Genomic DNA, 14682 nt, shown 5'->3' on the forward strand with positions numbered 1-14682 from the left:
AATGGCGGTGAATACAATTCTGTTTGTGCTCACAGTATTGGAAAATGACATTTAAAAAATGAACACAGCCACATTACTTTCTACTAAAGAACATGGATGGATTATTGAATAGGCCTCCATGGCACAAGCACAGGGGCCCCAAATGGTCATGGGACCCATAAGCAATGTTTAAAGTCACTGTTAATAAAAAAAATGACATGTCCCAAACCTAAATAAAATTTGTTTAGCTATTGAAATATGTTAAACAGCACAATAGCCCCACTGGAGGAAAATTACTTTTTTTGCTGCTGATTTTTTTAAATTCCTTTTTCAAATGCTGTGAATAGCATAAACACTCACATTTTATTAACACATCAAGGAAGTGATCTATCTGCATGGATAGATACTACTTGATTTAAATTAGATTAGATTAGATTAGATTCGATTATTTATTGTCATTATGAGAAAATGCTTTTTTTGTTTTAAAAAACCCCCATAACCCCTTATGGAATAATTTAATTAAAGGATGGGTTCACAGTTTTTCACATCTGTCTTTGAAACAATAATCAGAGGCCCAAATGAATATTGAAACAGTTTTTTCTTTTCTTCCTGTAATCATTCTTCCTGTTCATACTAACCATTAGAAGATCCCTTCATAATGCGTTTTTAATGTAAGTGATAGGTGACAAAATTCACAATCCTTGTTTTGAGAAAAAAAATATTTTAAAGTTTACCTAAAAGATAATATGAAGCTCCAGCAGTCTAAGTCAATCAAATAAAGTGGATACCTTCCACAGTTACAGCCTTTTTAGTAATATATTCCATCTCTGTTTCTTGACAGTGTTTTCCTGTTTGGTTGCAGTGGAAGGATCATAACAAAAACAGGAAATTTAACAATAAAAAGATTAACTTTGAAAGACATTGACTAATATAGACAACTTAATCTTCATATTAGTTTCAATTAAACTTGTTTACACTGAACAAAGTCTGTGGATTTTGATTATGAAGGGATTTTCTAATGACCAGTATGCAAGAAAAATGTGTCAATGTTCATTTGGGCACCTGACTATTTCTTTAGGACAGGCATGTAAAACTGTGAACCTATCCGTTAATGTTACATTACATAGTACAAGCTGTGTCTTGCTAGGTTACCAAACTGCTTCACCTTTGTATACCTTCCCAGCCATCCCTGAGGGTTTCAGCGTGGATGTTCAGCCCTCTGTGAAACCCCTGGAGCAGGAGAAAGTGTCCTTGTGCTGCAGCGCTGACAATTACACCTACGAGCAGCTGCAGTGGTACCGCCTCGACCCACAGGCCCTGCAGGATGAGCAGGGCAAGCGCCAGGACAAGGACTGCAGGAGCGTGCACCTCTACGCGAAAACACTTGACGGCCATCTCTCCTTCCAGGAACCGTCCAACAGCTGGGTCCTGGATTTCACCATCCCTGCCGTACAGCTGCAGGATCAGGGTCATTACGTTTGCGAGGCTCAGAGCAGGCGGAGTCGGGAGAAACAGTGTCTGTTCGAATATATCACTGTCAAAGGTGAGAGATAAAAGAGATGAAATCTCTAGGCACAGAGTCCAACATAGAAAATTGCACACTCCAACCACAGCTAATAAACCCTTTTCACATCAGACATGTTGACCTTTCAAAGCAGGAAAAGCACAAGTGTAAATACTAACTTTAACGATGATAGCATTCCTTTAATTGTGCCAGTAAGTCATGTCATTGTGAGCGAAAATAATACCAGAACCCTGGAACTGGACCAGCTAAATGGAATGCAGCCATCATTAACACCAGTAATTCCACCTGTGCTATTCCTGCTATGACAAGTTAAAATGTCGGCCGTGAAAAGGGGCTGTTATAGAGAAAAGGTCAGCTGTCGGCAGCAGAAACACACGGGTCGCAACGGAGCCGGTGCTAAGATGGCTTAAAAATACACACACTCAAAGCTAAAAGCCCACGCAGCCTCTTACTCGCATCCACACATAACGGACAGAGTACCGGGTGTTTGCATAGTATCAACATGTAGTGACAGAAAACACAGATGAGATGCTGCAGGGCTGAAATATGCAAACAAATTCATGCTTCATTCATGTTGTATACTGTAAGTCAACCTGGTGTATAGATGTACATTTTAATGAGATTTTCTGACTTTTGCCCTTTCTTCAATGCCACAAGACCCCTTGAGTAAATATCATGTACGTTTACAGTCCATCTGCAGGGCTGATATTACATTGTTCACATGAGAGTAAAGAAGTGCTCTCTCTCTCTCTTTCTTTTGTCCCCTCTGTCTCTCTATAGCCCTGGAGGCGCCTCGGTACAAGCGCAGCCTTACCAACCAGACGGTGAATGTGACCGAATCCTTGCGGATGGAGTGTGACGTGGAAGGCAGACCCCTGCCCCACCTCTCCTGGTTCAAAGACAACCAGCCTCTCCACCAAATGTCAGGTGTGTGTCAATACACCTGCACAGGTGATACACATATTTACACAACCATGCTGCCGCCCAAACTCTAACCCAGCAGCCGCACATACATGACATATACACTCATGCACCACCAGTGTCTGAGATATTCTCATAAAGTTTGCCTCGCTGGATCTGAATTTAGCAGAACTCATATCATCCCATGAGGTTATTCTGCTGAGGTGAATTGCAACATTCTGCGTAGACATAACTTACAAGAGCAGATGTTTAAGAAAACGTTTGGCAGATGTTGCTGTCATAATAAAATGCAACTCGAGATATTAAAGGCCAAAATGGGCACGCACACACAGATACCCGACTGCCCACCAGCCCACCCACACACACTCATACACTAGAGCAAATGTGCCAAACAGCAGCAGTGTGAAGAATACATGTACAGATGTGCCCCCCCACACACAAACATACAGACACACACAACCACATACACGCACAAAATCCCGCAGGGTAGATGGACACGGTTCATTAGCTTTCTCAGCGTGCATTTCCTCTTAACATCTGAAGGAGATGAAAGGGCTGAGGAGGGGAAGGGGTGGTCAGTATGGGTTTGAGTGACAGCTGATGTTCTGGGTTCACTCAGAGGGGCCGCAGGGACACATAGCTCAACACCTGGGATGATAATAAAGCAGTTGTATAGCCTGAAGTCCAGAAGTTTGCCAAAAATGTAAGAAATGTGATGATGTGAGAGGTGAGACGTTACAGATGTGTTATGTTTCACAATGAAGTATGGGGTTGTATGTGCGTGTATGTGTGTGTCACTAATCATTACATGCATCCTCACAGGGATCCAGCTGCAGGATGCAAACCGCACATTGAGTATCCAGCGAGTAAGAGAGGAGGATGCCGGTCTTTATACCTGCCTCGCCTGCAACCAACGTGGCTGTGTTCACTCTTCAGCTGCTGTCCGCGTCATTGGTGAGCGTGAGACACACACACACACACACACACACACACACACATATTCATATAACATATCACCTAGACACCCAAATCCACTCACACACTCATCACTGTACTTTTTGAAGAGCACTCAGGCTTGAAATCACAGTTGCCCTCAAGCTCACATCTTCACACAAAATATACTGGTCTGAATTCTCATCATTCACCTCTTTACACTTGTCAGTGTAGCTTGTGTTCTTATGTTGAGCTTTCCACAATAAAATCAAAGTCATTGACTTTTTATCTGGAGAATGAATTATGTAATGGGTTTGCTGGAAGTGGTTTACTGATGAATTGCTGAAATGAGTAAATTGATGCTTAGCTCATCATTGTAACTTAAAGATTTAATGTAAGTAGCTAACGAGAAAGCTGGGAACAATTGTTTGTAATATAGCACCTCCTACAGTCAGTGAGAAGTAATGTCACCAAAGAAAGAAATTCAATTAGAACATCTGTGAGATAATAGATGGATAGTTTTCTGAAATGTTGTCATTTAAAAGTTGCTTTCTTTCTTATTCTTTTTCTCCCCTTTTGTGTCTGTCAAGGATCAAGTGACAAGGCCAACGTGGAGATTGTAATACTCATCGGGACTGGAGTGATCGCTGTTTTCTTTTGGGCCTTGCTCATCCTCATCTTCTGCAATGTGAAAAGGGTCAGAGGTCGCCGTTATCACTGTGTGTGTGTGTGTGTGTGTGTGTGTGTGTGTGTGTGTGTGTGTGTGTGTGTGTGTGTGTGTGTGTGTGTGTGGGTGTGTGTGTGTGTGTGTGTGTGTGTGTTTGTGAGTGAAGCCAGCAGTCTGTGATGGAGACTATTTAACCTTTGACTCAAGGCAGCTCTGTTGGTGTTCAAGCGCTACCCGTTTGATCTCAAAGTGAGTCTGCAATTTACTGCCCCTGAGAGCTCCTAATATGTGCTCTATGCTGCTCTATGTGATAAGTGCCTTGAGATGACCTTTGCTGTGATTTGGCGCTATATAAATAAAATTGAATTGAACCTCACAGAGTTGATCTACAGAAATTCACAGGGGATGATGTCATTAACAAATTGATGGCTTTTCTCTTATCTTCTTTTATCTATATTCTTTTTGTCCAGTAGTGAGAGGGTTACTGTTAACGTGCTTTAGCAAAAGTAGGTAAATCACTACAGTGCTGTGCAAAATGTGGACAGCAAGCCCCCAAACAGCTATTGAAAATAAAGCAAGAAGTAAATATTGGATGAAAACAAAAATCAAGCCGCTCAGAAAATGAAACTGTTTCTAGCCTTGTTTGTAGTGTGACCACAGTTTCACCTAACCCTAATCCTAACTCTTTTTCGGCTCATCCAATAGGGTTAAAGAGGTTGTTGTCCCCAAGTATGGTAAAAAAAAAAAATCCCAAGATAGGAGTGTGCAAGCATATCCAAGCAACAGAGGGCAGGTGCTGCGCTTAAAGTAACAAATAATTACTATTGGTGCAATAAATAATAAGTGGACATTAAAAGCCTGCTGTGTGTGAGCTGTTTATTTGTTTATTTCTACAAAAACACTTCCCACGCCTTTCTTGCAGCAAACATCACTCTTGCCAAAGTTATTGATTTTTTAAAACATGCTACAGGGATGCCTTGCTAGCATAAACCATCAAGAATGCATTTTTTCTTGTAACCTTTCCTTCTTTCTCTCACTGTTTTACTGCCACCTCGTTTATCATTTCCAGCTATTCAGCCCAACTTGATCTTTCACCTCCTCACCTTAAATTAGCTCTCTCTCTCCGTGTGCTTCAGGTTAACCCGGCAGACATAAAGACAGGCTATCTGTCAATCATTATGGACCCAGGGGAGGTGCCTCTAGATGAGCAGTGTGAATACCTGCCCTACGACTCCTCGCAGTGGGAGATCTCCAGAGACAGACTCCGACTGGGTGAGCACCCGGTGGGAGAGAAAGGATGTATGGATGGTAGGGTAAAGAAGTGAATGGGAAGGAAGAATATGCAGGCGCTGATGAAAGTGAAATAGATGGATGAAACTGAATTACTTTTCCATTTCCAGAATCCTTAATGGCATGAGCTTGGATTGCAGCCAGCTAGGCAAAGTGCTGCCAAGTAAAGTGCTAATGTTAAATATGTGCTCATTCCCAGCACAGCTTTTTAAAAACACCCTGAGGAAAAGCATCTGTTCTTCTACTGCAACTTATGGGAACATGTTATTTTCCAAATGCTGCAATTCAAATTCAAATTCCTCCCCTCTATATGGTATGCCACATGTATTTACATTTTGTAACTGCTCCCAACCACAAATGTTTGTGTATTCCATTGAGACTAAAACTACGCCTGCATAGATCAATAAACCTGAATATTTTATTTTTTTCTGTTCTCTCCCCTCACACAGGAAAGGTTTTAGGCCATGGAGCCTTTGGAAAAGTAATTGAGGCATCAATCTACGGCATCAGCAAGAGCACAAGTCTGGACACTGTGGCTGTCAAGATGCTGAAGGGTAAGATACGTCTTAATGTGCATACTGTATGTGACCTGTGAGAATTACTTTTCCAAGCTACTTTCTGTAACTGCCTTCAGTGGCGTTAATCTCTGAGAAGCTGCTGGTGCACAAATTTGAAGTACATCTCAATAAGACAGCTTAACGTCTCTTAATTTACATTTACATACCGTATTATGTAAATGTGGTAAAGTATGTGTAACATATGCCTATATTATATATGCATGCAAAAATACACAGGAAAATGGGTTGAAATCTTCGTTTCTGTGGATGTGTGTGTTTCAGATGGAGCAACAGCCAGCGAGCATAAGGCCTTGATGTCGGAGTTAAAGATCCTGATTCACATTGGTAACCATCTGAATGTAGTGAACCTGTTAGGAGCCTGCACCAAACCAAACGGTGAGTACATGCATTATGTACAGTATCTCATGTTATATGTATTGTATTGTAAAGTGATGCTAGAGGCAATAACATTTCATCAAAACTGAATAGAACCAACACAGTGAAATTCCCTTTTTTATGAGGTGTTTCCATTATTTTGTCTACCCCCTGAAGCTTCTGCACAAGAGAAAATGCACTGAGAATGTCAAACAGCTGTCTTTCTTCTTTGTCCATATATAATTTTGACCTATAGAGTGCTTTTTTGAGGGGTGCACAGCTGAAAGCGTTTACTGTGCTCACCCTAAACAAAAGTCTCGCAGGCAGGAAATACATAAAGAATGCAGACCCACGCTATTATAATATGGTGTGAGGAGAGAGAGCATTTCCTAGACAAAAAGCAGCTGACATGTATATGCATAATAAACTGTATATATAAACTGTGTCAACAGGTCCACTGATGGTGATAGTGGAATACTGCAAGTATGGGAATCTGTCCAATTTCCTGCGAGCCAAGCGAGAGTTCTTCCTCCCATACAGGGTATCAAACACTTCAGAAACTGAAGTATTTTGTACTGTTTTTTGTTGATTTGTATTGATGTGATAAGTTGACTGCATGTAAATCTTCAAGATGAGTTTTCTTTGCTGTAGTTTAGCTGTTATTTGTCTTTGTCTCTTTTACTTAACAACTTCTTAAGAAACCTCAAACAACTGCTCACAAACTTTTTAAATCTATGACACATGGATTGTTACTTTTTTTAACTTTGGAGGTAACACCTTTACCTATTTCGCCACTTAGGATCGCTCTCCGAAAACTCAGAGCCAGGTGAGACGCATGATCGAGGCGGGTCAAATAGACCAAACAGCTCGCCACCCGCCTTCTCCCTCCTCCTCCCCTCTCATCAGTCCTCAGACTCCATCTTCTAACACATCCAGTCAGAAACCTGCTGTAGAGAAAAGTGAGTTTGTTGTGACTCAAGAGTAAATTGTTTAACTTGTTTTTATTACAAAGTTGTGAAGTTTATCTTTTTTCTCTCTCTCTCTCTCTCTCTCTCTCTCTCTCTCTCTCTCTCTCTCTCTCTCTCTCTCTCTCTCTCTCTCTCTCTCTCTCTCTCTCTCTCTCTCTCTCTCTCTCTCTCCAGTGGAGGACTTGTGGAAAACTCCTTTGACAATAGAAGATCTAATTTGCTACAGTTTCCAGGTGGCTCGTGGGATGGAGTTCCTGGCTTCCAGAAAGGTTAATTGTCCGTGCTACAACAGCAGTTAGTGAATGAGTGATGGTGAATTGTCACCAGAGGGTCTTTCAGCTTTTTAGTCCTTTGTGCTTGTTAATTAACAATGTGACTGCATATGATTAGCCGTGTCCCAGTTCTACACTACATACAGAACTAATACTGAGCAGGTTTTGAGTATGTTTTGATTTCACACTTGCATTCTTACTAAATCCTCATGATTTTTGAAATGGGCTGTTGATAGATGCTTTTTTCCTGCAATGCAATGCACAAAAAGACCTACAGTACTCACAGCTGCAAAACATTAAAACAAATAGTGGATGTTTGATGATCTTCTGAAATAGAAAATAACGTCTTTGTGAAGTTTAATTGGCAGTGGCGTACCAAATCACAGCTTCATGTTCTCTTCCACACTAAATGCATTATTTCCTTGTATACTAATAACTACTTATAACTAATATTGCATACAGTTGTCATGTAGTATGAAATTAGGACAGAGCTTGGGACTGATTTGAGCAGTGGTGGCAGAATATTGCAATATACAAATACTGTTTTCAAAATACATTTCAAAATATTTGTGACATCCTCCTGCACTCAAAAATTGTTTTTTTTATTCTTATTCCTTCAGTTGGATGTTAGAAATTCACTGTGCCAAATGATTTTGTTCAGTTTGACACTAGAAGTTCTGTTTTGACATTCATTCACTGAAAGTGGAAAGTTTATCTGTGCCCATTGAAGATTGGATGTTAAGGCGCGAACCCACAAGCACGATTTATGACATCACAACTAGTTTGTAACCAGTCGTGGTCCAACATTCAACTTACAGAAGTGCGATGTGAAAACTTGAAGCCTACAGTGTACAAATGCTGAGAATGGACTCTACAGTGAACCAGGAGACTTCTTACATAGTCAAACTTTTAAAATGAAATGAAATATATTCACAAATTTATAGCTTCGGGTCTCTTTTATCAGGAGGAGGAAGAGATGCCATTTTCAGGATTTTAACAAGATAATTGAACTTCTTGTGGAAAACCATATTAGACAAAAACTATTACTCAAAGTATAGCCATTTATATAAATCTCAAAACATGTCTGGAGGAGATCTGTAAGTGAAATAATAGAAAATTTAAAGTGTATAGAAAATACTCATTATGTAGTACAGCCCCTTTCAAATGTACGGGTATCTTATATATTATTGGAATATCAGTAGAGGCATTCTCACATTGTGGTTCTTGGAAAATACCTGATTGAAACCAATTTGAGGAGTAAAGAGTAAAAAGTAAAATATTTCTATATGAAATGCGGTGTAGAAGTATAAATTAGCAATAAATGGAAAGACTCAAGTAAAGCTTAAATGCTTTGCATAATACTTGTAGTAAATGTAATTAATGACATTCTAACATTCGACAAAAGTAGATTTGGGACTGTAGGATCATTTCATCAGAGACTTGTTTGAACAGAGTCTGTAAATGTCCAGCCTACAATCTATTGTACATATGAAACCATTAGTATGTGTAGAAATTCTGAAATTGAAAAAAGCACCCATAACTGATCTGTCAGCACACTGCCTGGCTTTAAATGACTTCTCTAAACCTGTTGTGACCTTGTAGGCACGTTTATTTAACAGCTTTGTGAGTGATGTTGGATCTCCTGCATGGCTGAGACATAGTCCAGTCCCAGTTACAAACTGACACACACACACACACGCACACATAAAAGACACTCACAGTTTAAACAAAACAAACGATTAAATACAGCCAACCTGTGATTTACTTACTCCAAATGCATATCTGTAATTCACTCATGAGAGAAAACACTGCGGTGACAGTTTACGCAAACACAAACACAAGCATAGACACACACCTGTCCACAGAGTTATGATGTATGTGTGGTCCTGTGTGTATCCGCAGTGTATCCACAGAGATCTGGCGGCCCGGAACATTCTCCTGTCAGAGAACAACATTGTGAAGATCTGTGACTTTGGCCTGGCCAGAGACATATACAAAGACCCTGACTACGTCAGGAAAGGCAATGTACGGCACTTTCATTCTCACTATAGAGTTTACTATTCATCTCTTTTACTTTGTTCTGTGGGGACACATCATAAGTCCTTTTTTCAGAGCCAGCAGCATAATGACTCAGTTTAAAGGCAGCTGCCATTCCTGTTTATGTGACTTTCCTGTAATATTTGTCTGGTGTTTTTAATGTTCTCTCAGGCTCGCCTGCCTTTAAAATGGATGGCTCCGGAGAGTATCTTTGACAAAGTGTACACCAGCCAGAGTGACGTGTGGTCTTTTGGAGTTCTCCTCTGGGAAATATTTTCACTGGGTAAAAAAACAAACATCAAAGTACACTAATTTCATCTTTTCATGAAGACAGAAATCAAAGGAAACAAAATGCATAAGGAGTGTCTGTAAATCTCTGTTGCTGCAAAAAGTAATAGGAACAGCAGTAATAATCTCTATTATCCAAACACACAATAATATGTTTTCTCTTTCTCTGACGTGCTAATTAACGTCTCATCCCCCCTTTGCCAACGTGCAGGTGCGTCTCCGTACCCAGGAGTGCAGATTGATGAAGACTTTTGCAAACGATTGAAGGATGGTGTCAGGATGAGATCACCAGAGACTGCTTCCCCTGAAATGTCAGTGTTGCCTTTCATTAATTCCTTCTCCTTCATATGTAACAAATATGAATCTGCTCATGAATGTCATCATTTTGAGAGGATATAGGATCAAACATGCACTTATATTATTGAGTCTGGGAAGTTGAAGAGATAAGTGTCATCTTTTTTGTGACTATGCTGCCCTCTGCTGGTAGATATGGAATCATGCTGGCCTGCTGGCATGGTGAGCCCAAAGAGAGGCCGACCTTCCCTGCGCTGGTGCAGATCCTGGGAGACCTGCTGCAGGACAATAGCTTACCTGTAAGTTCACTGCTGGAAAGATGTTCATTCTGTGAGTTTTGTTTTATAAAGAGTTTTCAGGTCTTTGAATCTTCAACATATTCCCCTCAGGATTCGAAAGACTACATCCCTCTGAACCACTCACAGAGCTCAGAAGATGATGGTTTCTCGCAGGCCTCATCACGCCCTCCATCTGAAGAGGAACTGAGACTAGCCTGCAACACTCTGCCCACCAGGTACTTATTCATGCCTCCTCTGTCTTCCTTTAATATAGAGCTGGACACCTCAAAAACATGTTTCTTATTCTCAGAAAATTCCAATAAAAGACCAACATCAACAATAAATTGATCTTACTCACAAGTATTTTTTATTTTTTGTGTAGCCAAAGCCTGATCTATCCTTTTCCCCTCTTTTTCCCCTCCACTGCTGAAAAAAGTCCCCACCAAATGCATCATTTAGTTATTTTAGCTAAAAGCTACAGCTGCCAGCTGTTTTGGGAGATTATTGACCTGTTTATAAATTGAAAGTCTTGACTCAGTTTCTCAAGATGTCTGTCTTCAGTGAGAAGAAAAGGGCTTGGGGCTGAGAGCCACAGACAAGCAAGGACAGTTTGAAAGTACTGTATTGACAGACAGATAAATGTGTTTTTGGTTTTGGTCTTTTCATAGGGATTATTTTACATACAAAATATAGAATATTATCAGTCTTATCCTTGAAGGGTGACTTCAACCTGCACATATACAGTACACCTAAAAAGGCATACGTCTATTGAAGAAATCCCACCTGTTTGCACCTTTTATTAAATAAAAACAAGTTTGGAGTTGGAGTTCACACAAGGCCTGAGATTTCAGCCTGTAAAACTTTCCAGTCTATCAATCTATTAATCACATATTGCCGAGAAGAGATGATGTGGTACTGAGACATAAACTTCCCCAAGAAGATGGTTTTTTTTTTACTTGTTCCTTGTTTAAAATTAAATCAATTTACTTTTCTCGAAGAGTGGCCACAAACCCTCAGGGACAGTCAGTCTCATTTTGTGGTTCATGAGATGTTTTATGAGATGGGAAAAAAGTATTGTTACTCCTCAGATGTATCATCCTGTCTGTATTTTCATTTATCACTCTGATTAATCTTATATATAGAATAGTTTCACAGCCTCCAGACAATCACTGATCATGAATGGAATGAGACAACTTGAAAAGGGGAAAAAATGTTGTCAATAAAATGTTGTGTCATCACTTGATCTAATCACTAATCACAGACTTTGGAATAACCTGTAGTCATTTCCATTCATAACAACAACAAAAAAAATAGTTTTTCTCACTGAGCACGACGTACTTTGCACATTTTTCAGTTCAGTTAGGATTGTATCTGATTATCTTTTACATACTTCTTGACCAGATATTATAACTGCGTGCCGTTTGCTGGCTGTGTGTTTGTGGGACCCTCAACAATATGCCAACCCAGAGTGAAGACATTTGAAGAGCTGCCCCTGGAGATGCACCCACACAAGGCTTCTCAAGTGAGCATTTTACCTTTTTTGTCATCATCAACTGGTCAAAATGAACCGGCTGGTGACATTTTTTTAATTTTTTTTAAATGGCATTATCTGGGAAATTTCTCCTCAGATAATTATCAAAAATAGTTTCCAGCCACTGGAGACAGATCACTGTGGGGTCAAGTGAAGTCATTGAATTCACATGATGTCACACTCAACTTTGTTCCCAGGATAACCAGACGGACAGCGGAATGGTTCTGGCCTCGGAAGAATTTGAGCGAATCGAGCACAAGCACAGGGGGGCCATCTCAAAAAGGTTAGTCATACCAAAGCTAAGATACTGTTGGAAACTTTTCAGCCAGTTATGTAGTCAGAATTTTTCAATATGACAACACACAATATCAGTAAATGCTACGTTTGTGGTAATTCAGAGTCAATATGAGATAACAGTCATTGTCTCTGAAATGGAGACACGTACATTACAGTGAGATCACTCACTGACTTATGCGTAGTGAAACTTGACTTTGCAAAGTAAGCCCCAGCAGTTTCCATTTATGCATGGGTAAGCAGGATTAAGCAACAGCCTGAGTCATCAAAACTCCTATTTACCCAAGTTCTGAGAATTACACTTAAAAATGCTTTAAATTTGCTGTAAACAAGAAGTTCCTTTTCAAATGCTAAAAATATAATTTATCCAGAGACTCACTCCTAATTAGAGCAAAATGTAGGAATAACTATGTGGGTAGGAAGAACTTTTACATGTGTGAAATACTTCATATTCGTAATAGAAATGAACAACAAGAAACCACCAATAATATTAACAGGATGTAAGTATAGTAAATAGGGCAAAATGGTAACAAAACCAAATTGAAGCATAAAAATGAGCTACTGATAAGAGTACGTTAAAGATAGAGAGGAAATCTACTGCCACACTGACACACTATACAATGTGACGCATGGAAAGAGAGTGCAAATAAAATTTGTCTTTATGCAAGTCATTAGCAATCCTGTGACATGCAAAAAAAAGTGTTTGGACAGAACAGATTACAATAGAGCAGCATCTGGAACAATTGTACAAATACTTGTCAAAGGTGAAACTTACTCTTGGTTTTGTTTTGTTTTTTGTGGTTGACTTATTCTTTAAGTTTCAAGGCTGATTTATGGTGAATCACTTGACACTTTTGATGAATGTTGGTGAAAGATTTCAGTCTAATTAAACAAGGATGTACACTTTCTTTTTCTGTTCAATATGCCATGTCTGTCGAGTGATCTACTCTAATCTTTTCTGCCTGCTGAGGTAGTCTACTAGTTAAAACCTGTCATATAACTGCAATGAACACAGTTCAAATCCAGCTGCAGACATTTACTGAATGTCATATTTCTCTCTCCCTTCAATTCCTGTCATCTCTCCATTGTCACTGTAATAAAGGCATACAATATTGTGCCTTTATTAATACTAGTTTAATACTTTTAGCGATGTGATGAATATTGAGCTCAAAGATGGACATTTGTTGGTATTTACAATTTTTCACCTGAAGTCCTGATACATTAATGCAATATGTAACTGAAATGTTAATATTTTTGCTCTCTCTAGTCGTGTAGGCAGCAGCAGCAGCACAGAGCCTCTGACAGCCTCTCATGGTTCTCTGGGTCGGAGCAGTGGCGCTGGCAGCTCCAGACACCGTCCCAACTTTTTCAGCCAGCTGTCAGGACAGACCTTCTACAACAATGAGTACGGACACCTGTCCGAGGAGGGCTTCTGCGATTTCTTCTCTTCACCAGACGCCCCCTGTCTGGCCTCTTCTAATGTGTAATCTTACCAAAGATGTAGCCCAAGAGAAAGCAAAGGGTTTAAAAGTGGGCGGCTTAGGTTGAGTGAGGTGTACAGACTTTAGTCACACTCCAGTGTTGTCATGTACCTGGTCTGGTTTGTAGACCAAAGTCTGAAAGCCTATAAATCCCTAACACCTGAGCTGACCTCTTCTCATCTCAAACTCTTGCTCTAATTGGACTGCTGCCTCAATAAATGGACTGAACTATATGTGCCTGAAGTTTCTCTAACCAGCCACTGGGTGGCAGCATTATGACAAAAATAAACTAGGTATTTTCTATGCATACATTTATATTTTTATCTTTTATATTCAGAGTATTCTTCCTTCATTTGTACAAATTATGACTCATATGGGAAGAAATAAAGAAATTTATCTTCTTCCTGTTTCTCTCTCTTTCTGTCTATCAATTTAGAGCTGAATTACTCCAGTGTCATTACAGGTTCTAAATGCAAATTTGCATTTGCCATGCTATGATAAATCACAGGTCCCCAGTGAGCTAGAGCCACAAGCTCTGTGATGATCCATGCGGTGGACCAATTAAGGAATTGTGCAGACATTTGTGAATCTGTATCATTTAGTGGAGGTGGAGATGTTTGGCTACACAACACCTAGAACAAGGAATAAGTGACGGAAGTAAACAGAGGGATGTAGAGCGAATAGGAGTGAGTCACACTAAAGCACCTCTTATCAAAGCTGGACGTAAGCATGATGACAGCTGTGACAGCTTAACACCCTCTTATGTGCTCACATCACAAATGACAATCTGCCTGCACTGTGTTGACTCTGGCAGCCAGCTGAGGGGGAAAAAGCAGTGTCTAGGTGCAAAGTCTGCGACATATACACACTGAAACCAAGTTAATGTTTGGAAATGAGAGGTGCAAAGGTTCTATTTTCAGTTTCTAGGAACAATTGCTGATAAAGGCACCAGCATAAATTTCAGTAAACTGGACTTGCTTCTGGATTCTGAA

General features: G+C 39.9%; 1 protein-coding gene across 1 annotated transcript in view; it reads left to right on the forward strand.

Moving 5' to 3' along the window:
• Positions 1-14093, forward strand: part of flt4 (fms related receptor tyrosine kinase 4) — a 48427-nt gene extending 34334 nt beyond the window's left edge. Inside the window, exons 13-30 of the mRNA XM_062425526.1 lie at positions 1163-1522; positions 2285-2431; positions 3248-3379; positions 3949-4055; positions 5162-5297; positions 5765-5869; positions 6155-6268; positions 6700-6788; positions 7047-7206; positions 7390-7484; positions 9390-9512; positions 9696-9807; positions 10024-10123; positions 10300-10405; positions 10496-10620; positions 11786-11906; positions 12113-12198; positions 13477-14093. Of these exons, the coding sequence (XP_062281510.1) occupies positions 1163-1522; positions 2285-2431; positions 3248-3379; positions 3949-4055; positions 5162-5297; positions 5765-5869; positions 6155-6268; positions 6700-6788; positions 7047-7206; positions 7390-7484; positions 9390-9512; positions 9696-9807; positions 10024-10123; positions 10300-10405; positions 10496-10620; positions 11786-11906; positions 12113-12198; positions 13477-13696 (2438 nt within the window). The 3' untranslated portion in view covers positions 13697-14093. The remainder of the gene's footprint in view (positions 1-1162; positions 1523-2284; positions 2432-3247; positions 3380-3948; positions 4056-5161; positions 5298-5764; positions 5870-6154; positions 6269-6699; positions 6789-7046; positions 7207-7389; positions 7485-9389; positions 9513-9695; positions 9808-10023; positions 10124-10299; positions 10406-10495; positions 10621-11785; positions 11907-12112; positions 12199-13476) is intronic.
• The last annotated feature ends 589 nt before the right edge of the window (positions 14094-14682 follow it).

This window comes from Scomber scombrus, chromosome 9 (genome assembly GCF_963691925.1).
Source record: "Scomber scombrus chromosome 9, fScoSco1.1, whole genome shotgun sequence".
NCBI lineage: Eukaryota > Metazoa > Chordata > Actinopteri > Scombriformes > Scombridae > Scomber > Scomber scombrus.